This window comes from Protomyctophum parallelum (genome assembly GCF_964188405.1).
Source record: "Protomyctophum parallelum genome assembly, chromosome: 10".
Classification (NCBI taxonomy): Eukaryota; Metazoa; Chordata; class Actinopteri; order Myctophiformes; family Myctophidae; genus Protomyctophum; species Protomyctophum parallelum.
This window is the reverse complement of record NC_139704.1, coordinates 38,113,026-38,133,037: the sequence shown is the minus strand read 5'-3', so window position 1 is coordinate 38,133,037 and position 20,012 is coordinate 38,113,026. Positions and strand designations below refer to the sequence as shown.

Genomic DNA, 20,012 nt, shown 5'->3' with positions numbered 1-20,012 from the left:
CAGGGCTGTGACTCACCCAGAGGCAGAGCAGGGCTGTGACTCACCCAGAGGCAGAGCAGGGCTGTGACTCACCCAGAGGCAGAGCAGGGCTGTGACTCACCCAGAGGCAGAGCAGGGCTGTGACTCACCCAGAGGCAGAGCAGGGCTGTGACTCACCCAGAGGCAGAGCAGGGCTGTGACTCACCCAGAGGCAGAGCAGGGCTGTGACTCACCCAGAGGCAGAGCAGGGCTGTGACTCACCCAGAGGCAGAGCAGGGCTGGCCAGCACAGAGGCCGTGCAGCCCACCAGCACCTCAGCAGCGGTTAACTTCAGCTCCAGCGGCTGCTCCTCGCCGCAGCACGCGCTCACCAGCACCCCCCACTGAGCCAGGAGGTCCACTGCACGCACACCCTGCATGGGGGGGGAACAGATAAGACGACTGGTTTAAAGCACTGGTTCAGTGTCCAGGACCTCTGGGCAGAGGCCTTTTGTGGCGGTTCTGGACAACCGTGGATCCGACTGACTCGACACCGGGCACTGCTCTCCCTGTGCGGGGGTTGTGGAACGCGTGTGTCGATTTTGAAGTAGGTGGGGGCGAACGGTTCTCGAGTTGCATGGATTGCAGACATACAGATTCTTGGTGCATTTATAGTTAGATTTCGCTCTGAAAGAATATATATTCAAAGATTTGTGCCACATTTTCACGCTTTTTCAAAAATAGCAGACCTACAAGCTCGTAGCGCTGCACTCGGTGCCGCGCTATGAGCTTGTAGATCTGCTATTTTTCAATAGCTAAAGTATAGCATAATGCTTAAAACACCAAAAGGGGTTCCCGCCCAGAATGGGTTAAACAAACACCTGACGCCACCAGGGTTGATAACATGACGTCAGGAACAGATTGGTCTGAAACGAGGCTGAAACACGCAACTAAATGAATACGATTAGATTTTCAAAACAAGGGAGACAATATAAATGAATCCTTTTGCCATCACTCAAGATATGGGGTCCGTAAGTATGCACTTCCAGCAAGGATGTGTCATGGCCACTTCGCCACATAGACTACAATTAAGAATGCAATATCACCAAGCAACAACAGTATTATCGGCTGGCATTGATGATATTTCTGTGGTGAAACCGCTATCATTTATGTTTTATCAGAACCATGCTAAACGCAGGCCACACGCTACTACAAACATGATAACTGTTATATGAGCAATTTTTCAACACACAGGCACTGCACTGAAAATGCACGCAATGAAATGATTCACCTGTACTGCAGACTCTTGATGACTGATGTCATGTCAATTCATACTGTACATATTCTCGTTGGGCTAATGCGAGAGTGAGGTCTAGCCCAGTGTTTCCCAACCTTTTTTGTCCCAGGGCACACTTTTCATAGCCTAAAAATCTCGGGGCACACCTAGATATACGGTGAATAGGCCTATATACATACATATGTGTGTGTGTGCATATATATATATATATATATATATATATATACGAGACAAAAAAGGGACTCCTGCACATCCAAAAAGACCTAGGAGGTGCAAGTCTAGTTAGCAGGCATAGACATCAAAAAAGAGAAAAACCTTCCAAGGAAGGGACTGCACACTCCAGGGAACAGAGACGGACAACTTACTGCATCAAACTTATTTATATATATATATATATATATATATATATATATATATATATATATATATATATATATATATATAAACTTCTTTGAAATGTAGCGTCTTCTGGATGCATCTCTTTTAGCATTAACATTTCAATGGCCGAGGGTCGTTAGAGTCTATTGTTCCGTCGTTGTTGTTATCGCACGTCTAATGGTTAGATGCAACAATAGCTAGCCAGCCGCTAGCAGCCCAGTAGCTATGATATTGCTTTCGGGGGAGGGTTAGTGTTACTTTCTGTCAAATCAGACGGCACACGGGTTGGGAATCACTGGTCTAGCCAACACCAACTCTGAAGATCCAGGAGTCCTGGAGCGCTGCCCTCAATACTCTCCTATCTAACATCAGGTTCTTTAATAATAATAATAATAATAATAAAACTTTATTTGTATAGCACCTTTCAAGACATGAAATGCAGCTCAAAGTGCTTTACAGAACAATGGAGAATAAAAGAAAAGCAAGGCAACGACATTAAAAAACAAGCAGTAATGCAATACAGTGAGGACATGAATAACAAAAAATAAAAAATAAAAGATCACTTAAAAGCAATGTTGTAGAAGTGGGTCTTGAGCTGAGCTTTAAAAATGTCTACAGAGGCTGCCTGACGAAGGTACAGTGGGAGCTTGTTCCATGCCGACGGCCCATAGAAGCAAAAAGCTGCTTCCTCGTATTTTTTAGTTGCCATTTCTTTAGGCAAAGCGAGCAGGCCAGCAGTGGAAGACCTTAGGGGGCGGTTTGGGACATATTTAGGCAGGCAGTCATGTAGGTAGGAAGGTGCGAGACCATTGAGAGCTTTATAGACAAGTAAAATAATTTTAAAATCAATCCTAAAAACAACCGGAAGCCAGTGCAGTGATACCAAAACTGGAGTAATATGTTCTCTCATCTTAGTTCTAGTTAAAACTCTGGCTGCTGCATTTTGGACAAGTTGTAATCTGTCAGTTGTTTTCTTAGGCAGTCCTGAAAAAAGTGCATTGCAGTAATCAAGCCGACTGACTGAGACATCGAGCGTGCGTGCACAACTGGTTGTGGCCCCCATCAAGTGACCTTTTGACCAATGCGGCCCTCGCCCCAAGTTGAGTTCGACACCCCTGCTCTACAGTGTTGTAAGCTATCGTGGCGCAGTGCCCTGCCAGCCTCATCCTTCTCTCTCTGACTGTGTCTGTGACCTGTGGTATAGGTACCATAGAGGTCCACATTTCTGATGCAGTCCGTCCATGTGATACCTATAGTGCTATTATTAGCATTAGGCCAATATTAACTTACATAATTCATAATCTAAACTTTCCACCCCTCAAAGTCCATTTACCTTGGCAAAGCAGATCAAAGAACATCCTACATCAACATTTTGAGGAACCAGTCAGGCAAAGCGTGGAGGGATCAAATCAAGTGTTTCTGTTGATTTGCGGGTTCTGTGAATTAATAAATCACATTGTAGACGGATTGTCCCTCCAGACAAGAACACTTCAGAGAGACAAACATTGGGATAGACAGTTTGACAGTGCGTTGTCAGACAGCATTATTATTTGGGCATGCTCCTGGTGAGACCTGTACTCTGTTCAGTCTGCTGAGCGAGTACTGCACAATCAAGATGACAAGGCATTAGCAGCTTTTTGCATTCTTTGGAGTGTTTCCCAAACAATGGGTTGGAGCCCATTTTTGGTTCACAGATCTATGGGCGTGAGTAAATATCCCTTTTTAAGTGGTGCAACCATTTCCTTAAGTGACTATGTGTGTGTGTGTGTGGGTGGGTGGCTGGGTGCGTCTGAGCACGAAAACAGCATGGTTGTTTTTCACCACCTGTGCGCAACCTAACACACACACAAACAAACACGCACATATTAACTGTATATATATATATGGTGATTTTGGGTGTGCCAGTATACAGTGACAGTACAGTACAGTAGAGGAACCCCCACACGGTAACTCTGTCATTTCTCAACAGTTTCGGACGCGGGGCGGCTCGCCGGAATCGGGCCGGCACCCTGGGTACGTTCCTGTGGGTCTGGAACACCCCCCCCCCGGGGACCCCCACACGGAGTTGCACCACTTACTTCACACAGTACATCATTTCAAAATGATGGGGGTAAAAAAGACAAACAAAATAGCACTTCTACAATCTCACAACATGTTGCATTGTTGTATGTTTGGGCCGAATTTCTCTTTTGGGCCTTGAGCTGATACGTTTGGGAAGTGAACCATTGTTTTAGACTAGCGACACGACGTCGGGGGCGGCGGTGGCTCAGGGGTAGAGAGTGGCTGGATGGAAACCACAAGGTTGCCAGTTCGAACCCTGTGGGCTCCCCCAGAGTTAGTGGCGAAGTGTCCTTGAGCAAGTCTCTGAACCCCTAATCGCTGCTGATGTGCTGGTTGGTGCCTTGAATGGTTTCCACCACCATCGGTGCATGAATGTGTGTGTGTGGGTGAATGTAATGCACAATCTATGTAAAGCGCCTTGGATAAAAGGCGCTATATAAATGCACCATTTACCAGCATGAAAAATGCATACAGTACCGGCTACGCAAAATGTGTCCAGATTGGCATGTCTAAACACACACAGGTTTAGGTTTATTTATTTAGCTCATAGTACAAAAAATAGACAACAACATATCGAAGAACAAAAATACAATGCAAGGAAAGGAAGAAGCCAGCTGGCTTATTTGGAATCCTTTCCAAATAATGGAAGAGGTCAATGATTTAACCCATTTTGGGCGGGATCAACCCCTTTTGGTGTTGCAGATCTACAAGTTCATAGCGCGCAACCGAGTGGCGCACTACGAGCTTGTAGGTCTGCTATTTTCGAAAAATCAAAGAACGACTGACATAGAAACATAGCTTTTTCAGAAAACTGTCAGGATGAAGAAGACATTTTTTTTAATCTGATCTCAGGTCAGAATGGGCTAAGAACAATACAAAGGTCTACATACAGTCACACACCAGTCCGTACCTTGGGGCCAGCGTTCACCAGTTTGACCACCAGTCGAGAGGCCAGCGTCAGGGAGGCACAGTGGAGCTCCACACTGAAACAACATGGAGAATACACATACACATATGATCATGTTTATGAAAATAACTCCAGCCCGTTAATCTCTCAAGACAGCAGACTGCTGACAGCAGAATCTAGACCAGTATGACTGCCCTATATACATGCAGTGTTGTTGTTGTTAGTAGGAATAAAACACGGAAGCACCGGGGAGGAAGAGGACTGAGAAACGGAAGGGAGCCAAACCAAGTTCCCTTTTCTACACAAAAATAGAAAAGAAAACTCTTTATTTCCTTGTTTTCTTTTTTTAACCGAATGGGTTCCCAGTGGTTAGTTCATCCAGGTCTTGCTTCTGTTTTCGATGTCGCTGGGTGTGCACACGCATGCGAGCGATCGCACATATGCAGATTCACATTTAATTTTAATTTTAATTTTTTTTGTGTACACAATTATAAAATACATTATCAAGGGCACAAATATTTTTTCAGTTGCTTCCGATGTCTCACAAACTAAACAACACAATGTGTCTCAGTGCCTGAATCCAAACAAGCCCAAATGTACAGAATTATAAGCAACACATGAACACGTGGACATCAACATTGGTCATTTCAGTCCGTCATAATTACCGACACCGGAGAAAAGAACCATGGGTACAGAAAGCGCACGCACGCGCACACACACACACACACACACACACACCCCATCCATCCATCCATCCATCCATCAACTGTATTGCCTTACAGTCCACAAAAGGAAGTGTGCTGGTGCTCAACACTACATTATGTATCACAATAGCCTGGGTGCCATTCAATCACATGGGAGACAAGGGGCAGCCGAGCAACTCAATACGGACCTTCCCCGGCTCTAATCATAACCTTGGGGCCACTCCAAAGGGAAAGTGGATCCTCGGGACCAGTAGATTGCGGCCGGGCCAAGGATTTACACGGGGCTGAGAGCCTTTGTAATCCAATCCTTATTCCAGGCCTGTATTCTCTTGTCGGGGGGTGAGAAAAATACAGCACTGGGATTGTCAAAGAACTGTGTGTACGAGCATGTGTGTGTGTGTGTGTGTGTGTGTGTGTGTAAAAGAGTGGGTGTCAAAGGGCTTACAGTACACACACACACACACACACACACACACACACACACACACACACAGGGGTGTTGCCAAATAGGTGTGCATTCTCATATAACAGGCATTCAACAATACATGTTCAAACGCGTGAACACGTGCGTTCACACACACACACACACACACACACACACACACACACACACACACACACACACACACACACACACACACACACACACACACACACACACACACACACACACACACACACACACACACACACACACACACACACACAGAGTTTGTTACACAAACATGGCCACCAGTGGGCCAACGTGGCACACAGTGTGTCCAGGTGCAGGGGTGAAAGTGCAGTCGGTAAAAGAATCTCTCTCTGCCATGGATGCTGGCTCTGAATGCAGGAGCTGACAGTCGGCCTGCCACTGTTATGTGAGGGCCCCTTCACGCAGACAGCCAGCGGACAACGACACAGAACAACGGAGGTAGAGGCTGTGTTTGCACCTTGCCCTCCTGTGCATTCCTGTCTCTTTCCATAACGTCTAAAAAAGGCTGAATCACACAGAAAACAGCAGACCTACAAGACCCCTCAACACGTTGTATAGGTCTATGTTTTGCCAAGGAACAGGAACACCGTTGTGCAACCGACCATGAATGAAGCTCTAAAGGGGGGTGATGTCGAGAGCCTGTTTTGGCAGCAGGTTTTGAAGATGAGAACGGTTGTTTTGGGGTCACACCGTGACCGTGGCCTGCCTTTTTTCCTGTGTTCACATCGAAACTCAATACAATGAGCTGAGGCCTACTTTATGATACACAATGTTCATTTTAATTGAAATGCACAATCCAGGACATGTTTTAGTGGATGAAACATTACAGTAATAACTGGTTACTTGGAGGTGGCCTTCCTGCTGTTCTGTTGAAGAAATGTAGACCCTGTGTTCTGGTTGACAAGTGGTATTTCCTGAAGCTCAAATCACAATAAACGGGCATTCCGTCTTAAGCTTACTGGTAGAAATGTAATCTCCTGTGACTTGGGTTCAAATGCAGGGAAGGACATGAATCTTATGGATTGCAGCGAGTGGATACAAACTACTACTGGGACCAAATGGACCCCGCTGTCAGAGTTAAACTGAGGATTTATAGTGTAGAGTGATCAGAGGTCACCTGGGACTAAACATAAACCACTGTTATGGAAGTTTTCCCAGAGTTTTTCTTTTTTTTTGTAAGCCAATTATTATTTTCTCCTCAATTTTTGTTCTCATGCCAATTAACACCAATTATGCTGATGACGTGTACATACTTCTTTAGAATCAAAACCATGGGGTTCCCTGGGAGTGTATTGACGTCTTTAGGTCCTTTTTATTGACATCAAACGATTTCGTTTTTTAAAGAATTTGGCCTTTACTTCTTCAGCCATCCTAGACCGGTTTTGTGCAAGTGCACTGCCGTTCACTTCCTTGTTTACGTGGCGACAAAAGTTGCTCATAACTCGAAATCCACGGCCTCCTCTGTCCCGAGGTTTGAGAGAGTACAGAAAACCAGTTGAATCATTCTGCTTTCCATTAGTGTTCCAGTTGGAAATATTCACAGATTGAACATAAACATCTCTTCACTACTGCAGTAGCCTAATTACAGACAACAAGCTACACCTGGCAATTCCCTACCGCAGACTGTGATATAGCTCAAGCTATCACAGCTCAAGGATTAAAAAGTATGTCTTAGCTTGTGGTCTGCATTAGGCCTATTAAATACTATATGGTATAGGAAAGATGTTTTGTTTGTGTGTTTTGCATGTGGTGCAACAATGGAGAGAACGCATGTCGAGCAGACAATGTATCCGTCGTGTTCTGCAGAGGGAAATAAAAATAGATTGAATTTGATCCTCGCATCTCCCTCAGGCTGTGCCTGTGGTATATTTAAGAGGGAGAAGCTGTGTGTCTACGACCCAGACCACGCCCCTCACCTTATCAAACAGAGTGTTTGCCTCAAGTGTGAACGCATTTGAAAAGGCCATTCTGCTGTAAACATGTATGAACGGACAACTTCGGGCATTGACGTTTCCCAGTATTTATGCCTGAGAGTGGCAGGTACACAATAGAATCCTCACTGAGACCTGACAGTGTAACAATGGATCACTTTTACATTCTAGCCATGCATATGATTTTATATGATGGATGTGTTTTTCTCCCTGCACAAGAAGCATATATACGTCTGCCTTCCAGTGTGCCATCTATCCATTGCACATTTTGTATGTGTACTGTACCTGGTAAAAGAAAAACAAATGTATGCACCTTATGTACTTTATACTGCACTTTGATTTGACTGTGCCATCATGTTATTTTTCTTCTTTCATATAGTGTTTTCCTTATTCTTAACAATTCCTGAAACTGCGACATTGAGGACATTGTGTGATATGAAACTAAAGTTGAATTAGATTCTTCTAAGACTGCTTTGACTATGTACTGTACATGGTGTACAGTGGCTGAAGAAATGGTTCAGATGTATCACAGAAAAGGCCACGTCTCGTGGTGCAGGAGACTGGAAACCCCAAACCACTCGGACAAAAATCACCTGGTGCCGCAACGCTGGAGCCATATCACATGAAACAGGAATATGTAAACCATAAAAACCCATTTTGGCTTGACGTTGAAATAAAAAACAAAATCTTCTAAATCCTCCAGTTTTCTGAAATAAATATGATTTGAAGTTGAACTGTTCAACTTCAAATCAGTAGTTTAACTTCTCACACTTCAAACTTCTAGATTTTGAATAGCCAACGCGAATATCTAAAATGACATACTAGATGCTTTCCTGGTTTTAATGGGGGTTAAGTAGTAGTAGTAGTAGTGTCAGAAAAAATTAGAATATTTTAAGGAAAATAAAACGGCACATTTAGAATTAACAGTAAGATTTTACGGATTTGGGATGATTTGGTGTTTGGTCTTAGAGCTTTACACACATCAAGAGTTGTTCTGAAATCATGTTGTGTTCAGCTCACAACCAAATACGTATTTAGCAGTGGGGCGGTTAACAGCAGTGGTCTGATTAACAGACAGATTATAATTAAGAGGTTATGCTGACTTCTCAAAAACTCTTTGATGTGCTACCAGAAAACAATTTCGTATCACTATCTGAGCGGTGCATAATATTGGGAGATAAGACGGTTAATGTTTTTTTTAATTAATTAGCATTTATATACTGCTCATGCAGACCGCAAAATCCTCAGTGTTCATTTAAGCAATATTACACAAGAGGGTGAGGTTTAACGTGATTATTGCCACGACAGTGATGCGGACAGGAACGAGACGTATAGTTGAGTTCCGCAAGCATAACTGAAGTGGCAATAATCACGTTAAACCTCACCGTCGAGTGTAATATTGCAATTATACAACAGTTACCCTTAAAACTAAGAAAATCGCTGAAAAAACATATTTATTTAATGACAGATGTAGTCACTACGACCACAAACTAGACCCAGAAACTAGCTAGCCTAGCCACCGAGTTTGCTAGCGCTCTGGGAGAACAGAGCAGCTGAATTCTTTGTTTTGATTAGGTGGTGAACGGTGCTGGTTTAATCCACGGCTAGAAGGCTGTTTCAACCAATCAGATTGCTTCCTCGAACCGACCTGTGGTATAATTATCCATTCGTCAACACTGTCAACAGTTTAATGAACACTGAGGAGTTTCGTGTGTCGGTAGAGGCTGGACAACGTGACGTGACATGACGTGAACATCTCTGACCTGTGAGCGGACTCTTGGGCCAGGGAGAGGAGGCGGGACAGAACGTCCTCTTGGGACAGGCTCCGAGCGCCGTCACTCCACGGCAGCTCACTGCTGGAACGCAGCGCGCACAGCGCCTGGAGGACCTGAGAGGTCGAGAGGAGACAGAGGAGACGGAGAGAAAAGCAAGAGATATACAGACGGGTGTTAGGGTAAGAATAGGGATATGGTTGGCCCAGGGCGGCCTATAGCGGTCCGCGCACCTAGGCTGTACCCAAGGACTGTCTAAAGAGGACGAGACGCGAAGACCGTACGGGCAACGCCATGTTGCTCCCTGGAAGGAAAGAAACATGCGCAGTTGAGACCAGGAGGTTGTATACATGCACAACTTCCTGGTCTCAACTGCGTGTGTTTCTTTCCTTCCAGGGAGCAACGTGGCGTCCACCGTGCGGTCTTCGCTTCTCGTCCTCTTTAGACAGTCCTTGTCTGCTAATAATTCGACTCCAGATCCCAACGACCTTTGCTGCGTGTCACTCCCCCGTCTCTCTCTCCCCCCGCATTTTCTGTCACCAAACTGTACATCGTCCAATAAAGGCAGGACAAGTCAAAAGAAATATCTTTAAAAAAAAGAATAGGGAGATGGATAAAGAACACGTATAGAAGGCAGGGTGATATAAATAGAGAGGACAATGAATGAGAATAATGAGGGGGGTAGAGATCTGAACAAAATATTACCCTGCAAACACTAATGACCTCTATGCACACACACACACACACACACACACACACACACACACACACACACACACACACACACACACACACACACACACACACACACACACACACACACACACACACACACACACACACACACACACACACACACACACACACACACACACACACACACAGAGGCGTGGGAGGTTGCTCAGACGCGTCCATCAGCAGAGCTTTGGTGTCCTCTCCTGCCGTTCGGCTGGCCGAGTGCCCCGGAGGTATTTTTACCAGGGAGTACCGCCACGGTTAGGCCAGATCCTCCCTACGCACACACACCCTATAACCACGGGCACACAGCTGCCTCGCTCACACACACACACACACACACACACACACACACACACACACACACACACACACACACACACACACACACAATTGTATGGACACGGACGTGCACAGAGACTAATTATGCATGCGTAAACTACACACGCACTCGTTTCTCCTTAGATTTGAGCGTCTCTGCCGCACCATACTCTATAAATTGTTCTCTTTTAACCCATTCTGGGCGGGAACCCCTTTTGGTGTTTTAAATATTACGTTATACTTTAGCTATTGAAAAATGGCAGATCTACAACCTCATAGCTCATAGTAGGTCTGCTATTTTTTAAAAATCGTGAAAATGTGCCTCAAATCTTTGAATTTATATTATTACAGAGTAAACGTTTTTAACTCAAATCTTTGCTTCTGGGGGGGGGGGGGGGTCCCTGGAACAACATATTTTCAGATGGGGGGCGGAGGCCAAGGCATGAAATACAGAAACATACGGTTTTTCAGAAAACTGTCGGATTTGAAGAATTTTTTTTTTAATTTCGACGTCAGGCCTAAATGGCTTAAGTCCCATTTCTCACTCGCCCATCCATCAATCTGTCTGTCTATCCATCCGCCCGCTCCTCTGAGCATCCATCGCCTCGTCAACCGAGCCTCGGAGCCTTCCTACCTCCCTTAACCCATTTAGACCGGAGGCCCATTCTACAAAAAAAGGTTTTTCTGAAAATCATGTGTTTCTGTCAGTCGTTCTCAAACATTTTCACGTCAAGGACCCCCAAAAATATATGAAATTGGCCGCCGACCCCCATCTGAAAATATGTTGTTCCAGGAACCCCCTAGAAAGCAAATATTTTAGTTAAAAATGTTCGCTCTGAAAGAATATATATCCAAAGATTTGCACCACATTTTCAAGATTTAAAAAAAAATAGCAGACCTACAAGCACTTGTAGATCTGCTATTTTTCAATAGCTAAAGTATAACATGATGCTTGAAACACCAAAAGGGGTTCCCGCCCAAAATGTGTTAAAGTCCCTGTCTAGATGAGCATCTGTGCAGTTTATTATCGTCACTGTTGGGGGGCGGAAACCTTGTCACTTTACAGGAAATGTTATCCTTGTGTTCCAACAGATCCAATGTAGATATTATTTAGTCACAAGCTCTTGTTAATACCGTACTTTTCACCGGTTCAATATTTATAAAAACCCACAGACACACTTAACCGCTTTCGTATTAACCCATTTTGGGCGGGAACCCCTTTTGGTGTTAGCGTTACGTTGTGCTTTAGCTATTGAAAAATAGCAGATCTACAAGCTCATAGCGCGCCACCGAGTGGCGCACTACGAGCTTGTAGCTCTGCTATTTTTTTTAAAATCGAAGAACCACTGACATAGAAACATAGCTTTTTCAGAAAACTGTCAGGATGTAGAAGATTTTTTTTGCGTTTTCAAAAGTAGCAAACGATACAACAACGGTGGCACACATTGCGACGAGGTTGTATAGATCTGCTATTTTCACTATACTTTTGAGTGACACAGTTGTACGCCGTAGTAGAGCATTCATTTACGGGGACGACGACGACAAAGGCCAAACGATATGCAGGACCTGCCTCCTCCGTCCCGCGGCAGAGAGAGATATGTCTGCCTGTCGTTCTGCGTGCCGACTCACACCTCGAGAGAGGGTCCGCTTGGTTGTGAGGAGGGAAAACGAGTTGTTTTTCTCTTCGGGAGTTAGGGACACAACTGAGAACACATGTTGACATTCTTGCTGCATAGTTCAATGATTATTATTTCTGTCGAGTCCCCCAACCTGCTATTAGTGATACTTAAAAAAATAAGGCCTGCTTTATAGGGTCGGTGCATCGGTGTGTGTGTGTGTGTGTGTGTGTGTGTGTGTGTGCGCGTGTGCGTATTCATGATTGACTGGTTGTGTGCTTGTGCATGTGTGAACATGTCTGTGTGTATATTTGTGCATGTGAGCAGTAAAAAAGACTAAAAGCTTCTCCGCCCACCAGCTGCCACTGTGTTAACGAACGTCTGTCTGTCTGTCCAACTACCTGTCTGTTCCTGTATTTTTAGCTTCCTGCTTCTCTGTTTATCCAAGTGTCTGTGTGTTGGCCTACCGCTGTCTGTCCAATTAAAACACAATACATGAAATAAATAAATGAACGTAGCCACAGTAAAAATGTCAAGTCTGTGGTCATTTAACCCTGAAGGTTGTACAATGAGAACCGAATTCCTCTGTACACTCGGTCACTTCGGTCAGATAGGTCTCTTATGCGTTTAAAATGTAAAAGGTCTCTTAACAAGCTGCTGCCGACAGCTTAACCTACCACTGTTTGCTGCTGACTTTCTCTGATGGGCCTAAACAGGCCATTGTGGTGGAGGGACGCTGGGCTGGGGGGGGGCTGGTTTAACTGGGTTCCATTGCTCCAGCATACGGACACAAATACAAATAACACATGCTACGTACAAACTGCATACGTGCATTTAAAGTACAACAAACACATATGGGAACTCAAATATGTGCCAGTACTGAAACACAGTGTAAATGGTAAATGGTGCATTTATATATTCACATAGATTGTGAATTACATTCACCCATTCACACACACATTCCTACATAGATGCGGCAGCAGAAAACATGCAAGGCACCAACCAGCACATCAGGAGCAATTTTGCTCAAGGACACTTTGGACACACTAACTCTGGGGGAGCCCACAGGGTTCGAACTGGCAACCTTGCGGTTACCATCCAGCCACTCTACCCCTGAGCCACCGCCGCCGCCCCCACTTATCCACTTATACACATCCTTCAGTATCCATTACTGACTATCTTTTGAATACTGACCTCTGCATGGATTCTGGCACACTTGATGATGAACTACAGTAGTATGGATGCACGTTGCCAAGCTCTGACTCATGCCTGTCAAGAATAACTGTTGACACACACACACACACACACACACACGCACACACACACAAGCCTCCTCAACGTAAAACACACACACCCATTCCCAGCAGCGCTGAGTACTGTCGGTTAATGACAGGAGTGACAGAGCAAAACACAGCGGGACAGGCCTGTCCCAACATCACCAACAACACACTGAAATACCACCCACTGCCTTAAGCATGGGACACGTAACTACCTTCCAAAACAAGTGTGTGTGTGTGTGTCAGTGGAAAAGTACAATGTCAAATGACGAGTGTTTTAAGGTATAGGGATAAAGTGATATATATTAGACTAGAGTGTTTGTTCAGTGACAGGAGTCTCCGTTGTCTCCATCTCCTGCGCTTTATTACACAGAAAATGCATTTTCTTCAGGTCGGGATACCAATTTTAGCCAATCGGGAGAGAGAGACCTCATTCAGGATGTGTAGGATAGACAAGTGAGTGTGTGTATATAAATATGAGAAGCGGTGTGTGTCTGATTGTGTGTGTTTAAGTGACTGTGTGAGACTGTGGGTCGAACACGCCATAAAATAGAAACGAAACAAATCCAGGAGGTTGGTGGCGTGACGGAAAGAGGGGGAAGACCAAGAGAGAGAGAGCTAAAGTCTTCTGCCCTGTGTGCCTTAGTGTGCCCTGCTGTCCCCCATTAGGCTCTCTCACGCAAGCTCTCTGGAATATGGATCAGGATGTGCGATCAATTTGTGGCAATTGTCAGCACGGCTCATGCAGCGCCACGGTGATAAATGGGGAGATGCGTTGGTTTTTTGTGTGGCTTATTCACTCATCGTGCCATGAAAAGGCCCCGGAGCTTTAGGCTCGCTTCTGAGCCTGTGGTTCAGCAAGGCAGACGCACACACACGCACGCACGCACACACACACACACACACACACACACACACACACACACACGCACACGCACACGCACACGCACACACACACACACACACGCACACGCACACGCACACACGCACACACATTACGAGTGCACGCACACCAGCCCATAAACCTGCCAGACATATATATATGACTACTCAGACAAACGTACAACAAACAAATGCCCAACTCCCTGTACTGTTCAAAGAGTGTGCGTGCGTGCGTGCGTGTGTGTGTGTGTGTGTGTGTGTGTGTGTGTGTGTGTGTGTGTGTGCGCGCGTGGGTGTGCTTAAGCTGCAAAATCACGAGCTCTCTCAGTGTTTGACACTGTAAAAAAAGAAATGGACCCTTATGTGGCAGCCTTTACACACGTCTCATAGTAAAGAAATGGACCCTTATGTGGCAGCCTTTACACACGTCTCATAGTAACAAAACAACAGTGCGGGTTAGGCAGTGGCGTGCGTGTTTGTGTTTGTGTGGTCCTCCCCACCGTGGCCAGACACTGGGGGTGTGTCTCGCGAAGAGCCATGCCGGTCAGGATCGGCAGGGTGGTCTCGCCGAGCCACCGAGACCTCCTCCCCTCCTCGTCCTCGTCCTCCTCCTCCTCTCCCAGCTTCCTCAGGACCGCCTCCAGGGCCAGCTCCCGGACCTCGTAGCGCGGGCAACTCAGCACGCACCCCAGGAGCCGCGCGCCGAGCTGCGGTGGGCCCCCCCAGAGCCCCGGGCTCTCCACGCCGGCGTCGAGGGCCACCCGGGCCAGGCTGAGCAGGTACTGGGTGGTGCCGGGGCCCAGGACCAGCAGGGAGCAAGGGCCGCCGCCATCGCGGGGGGCGACCAACTCGGAAGCCGTCAAGACGTCCAGGGTCTCCTTGCGGAGGACACAGAGGTCCGAGTCTGGAGAGAGAAGTGAACGGAAAAACGTTTATCTTCCAGGATTTGGACGATGAAAGCTTTGGCTTCACTGAAGCAGAAATCAAAACAAGGCACGGTAAATATTAAATCTATAGGCAAAGTCAATATTAAATCAAACAGCACACCCTGTGAACATGTCCGTTCATGAAACCTTTACCTTTTCTAATAAAGTAATGTCTACTGCAGGGGTGGGCAACTTTGACGATGGAGAGGGCCTCTATATTTCCACCCTCACTCCAGACTCTCCAGAGGGGCCATGTTGCATATTACTGTCGTAGCAAGAATAGCCGATCTACAAGCTCAAAAAGTGTGGCATTGTGTTTGAATTGAAACACTGAACTTTTCTTTCTTGCTATTTTTCAATTGGAATCCTGAAAAGTTACATTTTTATTTAATTGCAAATGCCTTTAATTATAGTTACGTTAACTTTTTATGAACAAAATACAAATACATTGGACATAAATACTACTCACAAGTAAGACGCGCAAACGCGGGAAGCGAACGCAGCTCGTAAATTGCAATAACAACAATTAGAATAAATTACGTACTTTTTTTTTCTTTTTAGTTAGTAATTTTTTTAAGTTTTCTGCTGTGTGTGTGTGTGTGTGGTTGTGTGTGTGTGTGTGTGTGTGTGTGTGTGTGTGTGTGTGTGTGCGTGTGTGTGGGCTACAGCTGCGCCCTCTGGTGGCGGGCGGGTGGTGTCACAGCGGGACAGACACACAGACATGATCTGCTGGGTCTCATAGTTAGTGCTCACTGCGTTCGCAATTAAGCTACTAATGACTGAAGTAAGTAAAGCAGTATTCTGACATTAACCTGAGGGCCGCATTAAGTGAATGTGGGGGCCGCATGTGGCCCCCGGGCCACCAGTTGCCCATGTATGTGTATGCTCTACTGCGTTGTACAAGAGGGTCATGCAAAAGCTGCAAATATAGACAGTCTACATTAAGCTCACAACGAATCGCATCGCCATGTGTTGTGAGCTTGAAGATGTGCTAGTTTTGCCTGTGAGTTTCAGACAGTTCAAATATTGAACCAAATATTGAACTAACGAAAAGTATTGGTGGCTAAATAAATGCATTGGATCTACACAGGAACCATTTGTACTCCTGAGGAGTTACTTACGGACATACACGGTTTCTGCCCCGACAGCGACAATTAGCGTTTTTAGGAGACCAGAGTGATTAAAAATAAGATAGGAGGTAAGGAGCTTAACCGTTACAACAGAGACACATGTTGTACTGAATTGAACCGTGTGCCCTTTCGGGGCATCAGATAGTAGATCTATATACATATAGGCTCTGATGCAGCCTGATGGCGGGGCCCGGCTTCCATTCCAGAGCCCGACAGACCCCTACCATCTTTACAGAACAAAAAGTCAAATTCCACGATGTTAAGTGAATTACGGAGTAACGCAATAAGCGCATTATGAGCTTGCAGATTGGCTACGTGATTAAGTGGGGGGGGGACATGTAGCAGACAATTCAACACGGATTCAACAGCTCCTCTCTGAGAATGTAAACCGTTCCTTTTTCTAACAAGCACATGTAGACAAACTAGACATCAGACTAGTCTAGAAGCCATTGGCTTTCTATTTAGGCTTTTATTGGAAGGGGCTGCGTAAACGTCCATTTGGAAATGCCCGCCACTGTGCCGTAGCGTAGCCACCTGTGGATTCACACCCTCGCCGAGCGATGGACACGACAACAACCACACACACGCACTCTCTTGTGTGTGCACTGTGCACTGTGCACGTCGCGCTCACATGCACGGGCACATGCACGCCGGTCCTCTGAAATCTAAGCATAATCCAGTGGTGGGGCAGCAGTGAAGTTATTGGGTAACTCAATGCCATTGTAAAGCTGTACTCCTCCCTACAGCACTGCTCCGAGACCCCACTGTGACAGCCAACTCAATTAGTTTAACATGCGCACGAGCACACACACACACACACACACACGCACACACGCAAACGCACACACGCACACGCACACGCACACACACACGCACACACACGCACACACACACACACACAACACAGCAGCGCGCTTATGAAACCCGGTGCAACTCAATCTGGCCCCCACGAGTGCCACTCAATGAGGGCCCAAAACAAAAGAGCGGGAAATGCCGCATTCCTCCGGAGACCGGGGCCCTACGTGTTACCGTGAAGACGGGCCAGGTTACCATGCAACCCGACCCTCAAAGGGTTGTGTGGCCGGGCGGAACCACATGAACACGGCCCTAATGCCCATAATGGAGGGGAGGAGAGGTAATGACAATAATGATGGAGAGAGCGGAGAGGGAGGGATGGATGGATGGATGGATGAGGATGACTGGAGTCAAATGGGAGACCGTGTGGTGTTTGTGCTGAGGTGGAAGGGACGTAGCGAGGTGTGTGTGTGTGTGTGTGTGTGTGTGTGTGTGTGCGCGCACGCCCCATTTTATTTGGCCAGTCACATTGAGTGAAAGCATTTGTTATGATGCTCGCTTACACTCACTCACACACAAGCACTCACACGCACACACACACACACACACACACACACAGGGTCTCCAAGGGCGGTCTACACACAACAGGAAATGACGTTGGAAATGACGTTGATGCTTTACAAATCAGTTTACATTCTCCGCGAAGTGTTGTGATTAGTCTGGAAAGTATCGTATCCGGGGAAATACAGCTGACGGATGTTCCGGAGGATACATCCGCCGATAGCTTATCTTCCTTACGTTGTGACCAGGCTTTTCTTTATGCTTCTCTGCCTTACGTTGTGACCACCAGGCCTTTCTTTTCGCAGATAAGTAAGCCTGGGACCGAGGCTAGTGTGCCAGTGGGAGGGAGGGAGAGAGAGGAAGAGAGAGAGAGAGCATACTGTATATTAAAATCACTGTGCCTGTACAGTGGGAGGGAGAGAGAGAGAGAGAGAGAGAGAGAGAGAGAGAGAGAGAGAGAGAGCATATATTAATATCACTGTGCCTGTACAGCGGGAGGGAGAGAGAGAGAGACACTGTGCCTGTACAGTGGGAGAGAGAGAGAGAGAGTCACAGGAAATGAAAGGCGTTCCTCTGTGGGCCACACTTAGGTTACAGTTGTCATTTGACTCCGATTCTTTGAGGTCACATCAGAGAGATCCGATTTGTTTTGGAGTGTAAATACTTTTTTTTACATCATGCTTTATTATATTTAATACTCAATATTGCAATATCTAAAACAGTTTTCACCCGACCTGGAGGTCAGACAATATGAGACCATGTGGCTTTGTGACGGACTGACTCACCATGTGCTGAAACACATAGATGGACTGAGAGATGAGGTTATGACAGTGGTCGGCTGGTTGGCTTAACCCATTTAGGCCTGACGTCGAAATTAAAAAAAAATGTCTTCTAAAGTCTGACAGTTTTCTGAAATACCTAATTTCTGTATCAGTGGTGCTCAATATTCTATGCAAAAATGATATGTAATTGGCCACCGACCCCCATCTGAAAATATGGGGGTTGTTCCAGGAACCCCTCAGAAAGAATATATATTCAAAGATTTGTGCCACATTTTCACGATCTTTCTAAAATAGCAGACCTACAAGCTCGAAAAATAGCAGATCTACAAGCTCATAGCGCGCCACCGAGCGCCACGCTACGAGCTTGTAGAGCTGCTATTTTTCAATAGCTAAAGTATAACAATGTTTAAAACACCAAAAGGGGTTCCCGCCCGAAAAGCACAGGAAAGTACAGTTCAATACGAGGTCCGCTAAGAGGATTTAAAAACCCAAGAAAGACTATGGCTTGTTTCCATTGGGGTCCTTCATATTCAATTCATCAGGAAGACAGGAACACACGTTTAGTTTTTCCATGTACTGAAAAGTAACCTTTTTGGACATACGTACAAGGTTTCTGTCCGACATCAACCACGACTAACCTAGCCTATTTATTCCATGTTAAACATGTGGCCATGTGTGGGGGAGTTATGGTATGTGTGTGTGTGTGTGTGTGTGTGTGTGTGTGTGTGTGTGTGTGTGTGTGTGTGTGTGTGTGTGTGTGTGTGTGTGTGTGTGTGTGTGTGTGTGTGAGAGAGAGTGAGTGAGTGAAAGAGAGAGCGAGAGAGAGGTGAGCACTGTTTGAGGGCCTTATTTGAAACACAGGCTAAATATTTAAACAAAATGAAACCACAACATTTGGTTTAGTTTAAATAAACCAAATGCCTTATGACTGGCTGCTTGAGGAAAAGGTGTGCATTGAAGGTATGTGTGCGAGGGTGCGTGCGTGTGTGTGTGTGTGTGTGTGCGTGCGTGCGTGCGTGTGTGTGTTGGGCCTGTTGTATTTGGATGGATGGTAAACAACCTGACTGACAGCAGACAAATATGTACAGAAAGAGATAGGAGAGATGGGGAGAGTAGAGAGAAACATAGGGCGAGAGGACAGAGAGAGAGAGAGAGAGAGAGATAGAGAGAGAAGGGAGTCCAAGAAAAAGAGACAACCAGAGACATTTCTGTGTTAACGAATAACGTGTGTGTGTGTGTGTGTGTGTGTGTGTGTGTGTGTGTGTGTGTGTGTGTGCGCGCATGCGCGAGGCCGCACTCGCTGTTGCCATTAGGCGCACAGTTATAAGCACACTGTTGTGCAGTCTGCTACCTGCCCCAGCAGCTTGCAACATCACATAAAAAGTGTGTGTTTCTGTGTGTCTGTGTGTTAGCTTGTTGGCTAATTATCTTAAAGGTGCTCTGTGTACGTACGTATGTGTGTGCGTGCGTACGTACGTATGTGCGTGCGTGCGTGCGTGTGTCTG

The 20,012-nt window shown here is 45.9% G+C and overlaps 1 protein-coding gene across 2 annotated transcripts in view; it reads right to left on the bottom strand.

Moving 5' to 3' along the window:
* The window catches only part of thada (THADA armadillo repeat containing), a 135,125-nt gene that overhangs the window by 20,876 nt on the left and 94,237 nt on the right, over positions 1 to 20,012 (bottom strand). For both annotated transcript variants that reach the window (XM_083775633.1, XM_083775632.1), the window contains 4 exons: positions 14,814 to 15,217; positions 9,474 to 9,598; positions 4,604 to 4,676; positions 241 to 391 (listed from right to left, as the gene is read on the bottom strand). In XM_083775633.1, coding sequence (XP_083631759.1) covers positions 241 to 391; positions 4,604 to 4,676; positions 9,474 to 9,598; positions 14,814 to 15,217 — 753 coding nt within the window. The remainder of the gene's footprint in view (positions 1 to 240; positions 392 to 4,603; positions 4,677 to 9,473; positions 9,599 to 14,813; positions 15,218 to 20,012) is intronic.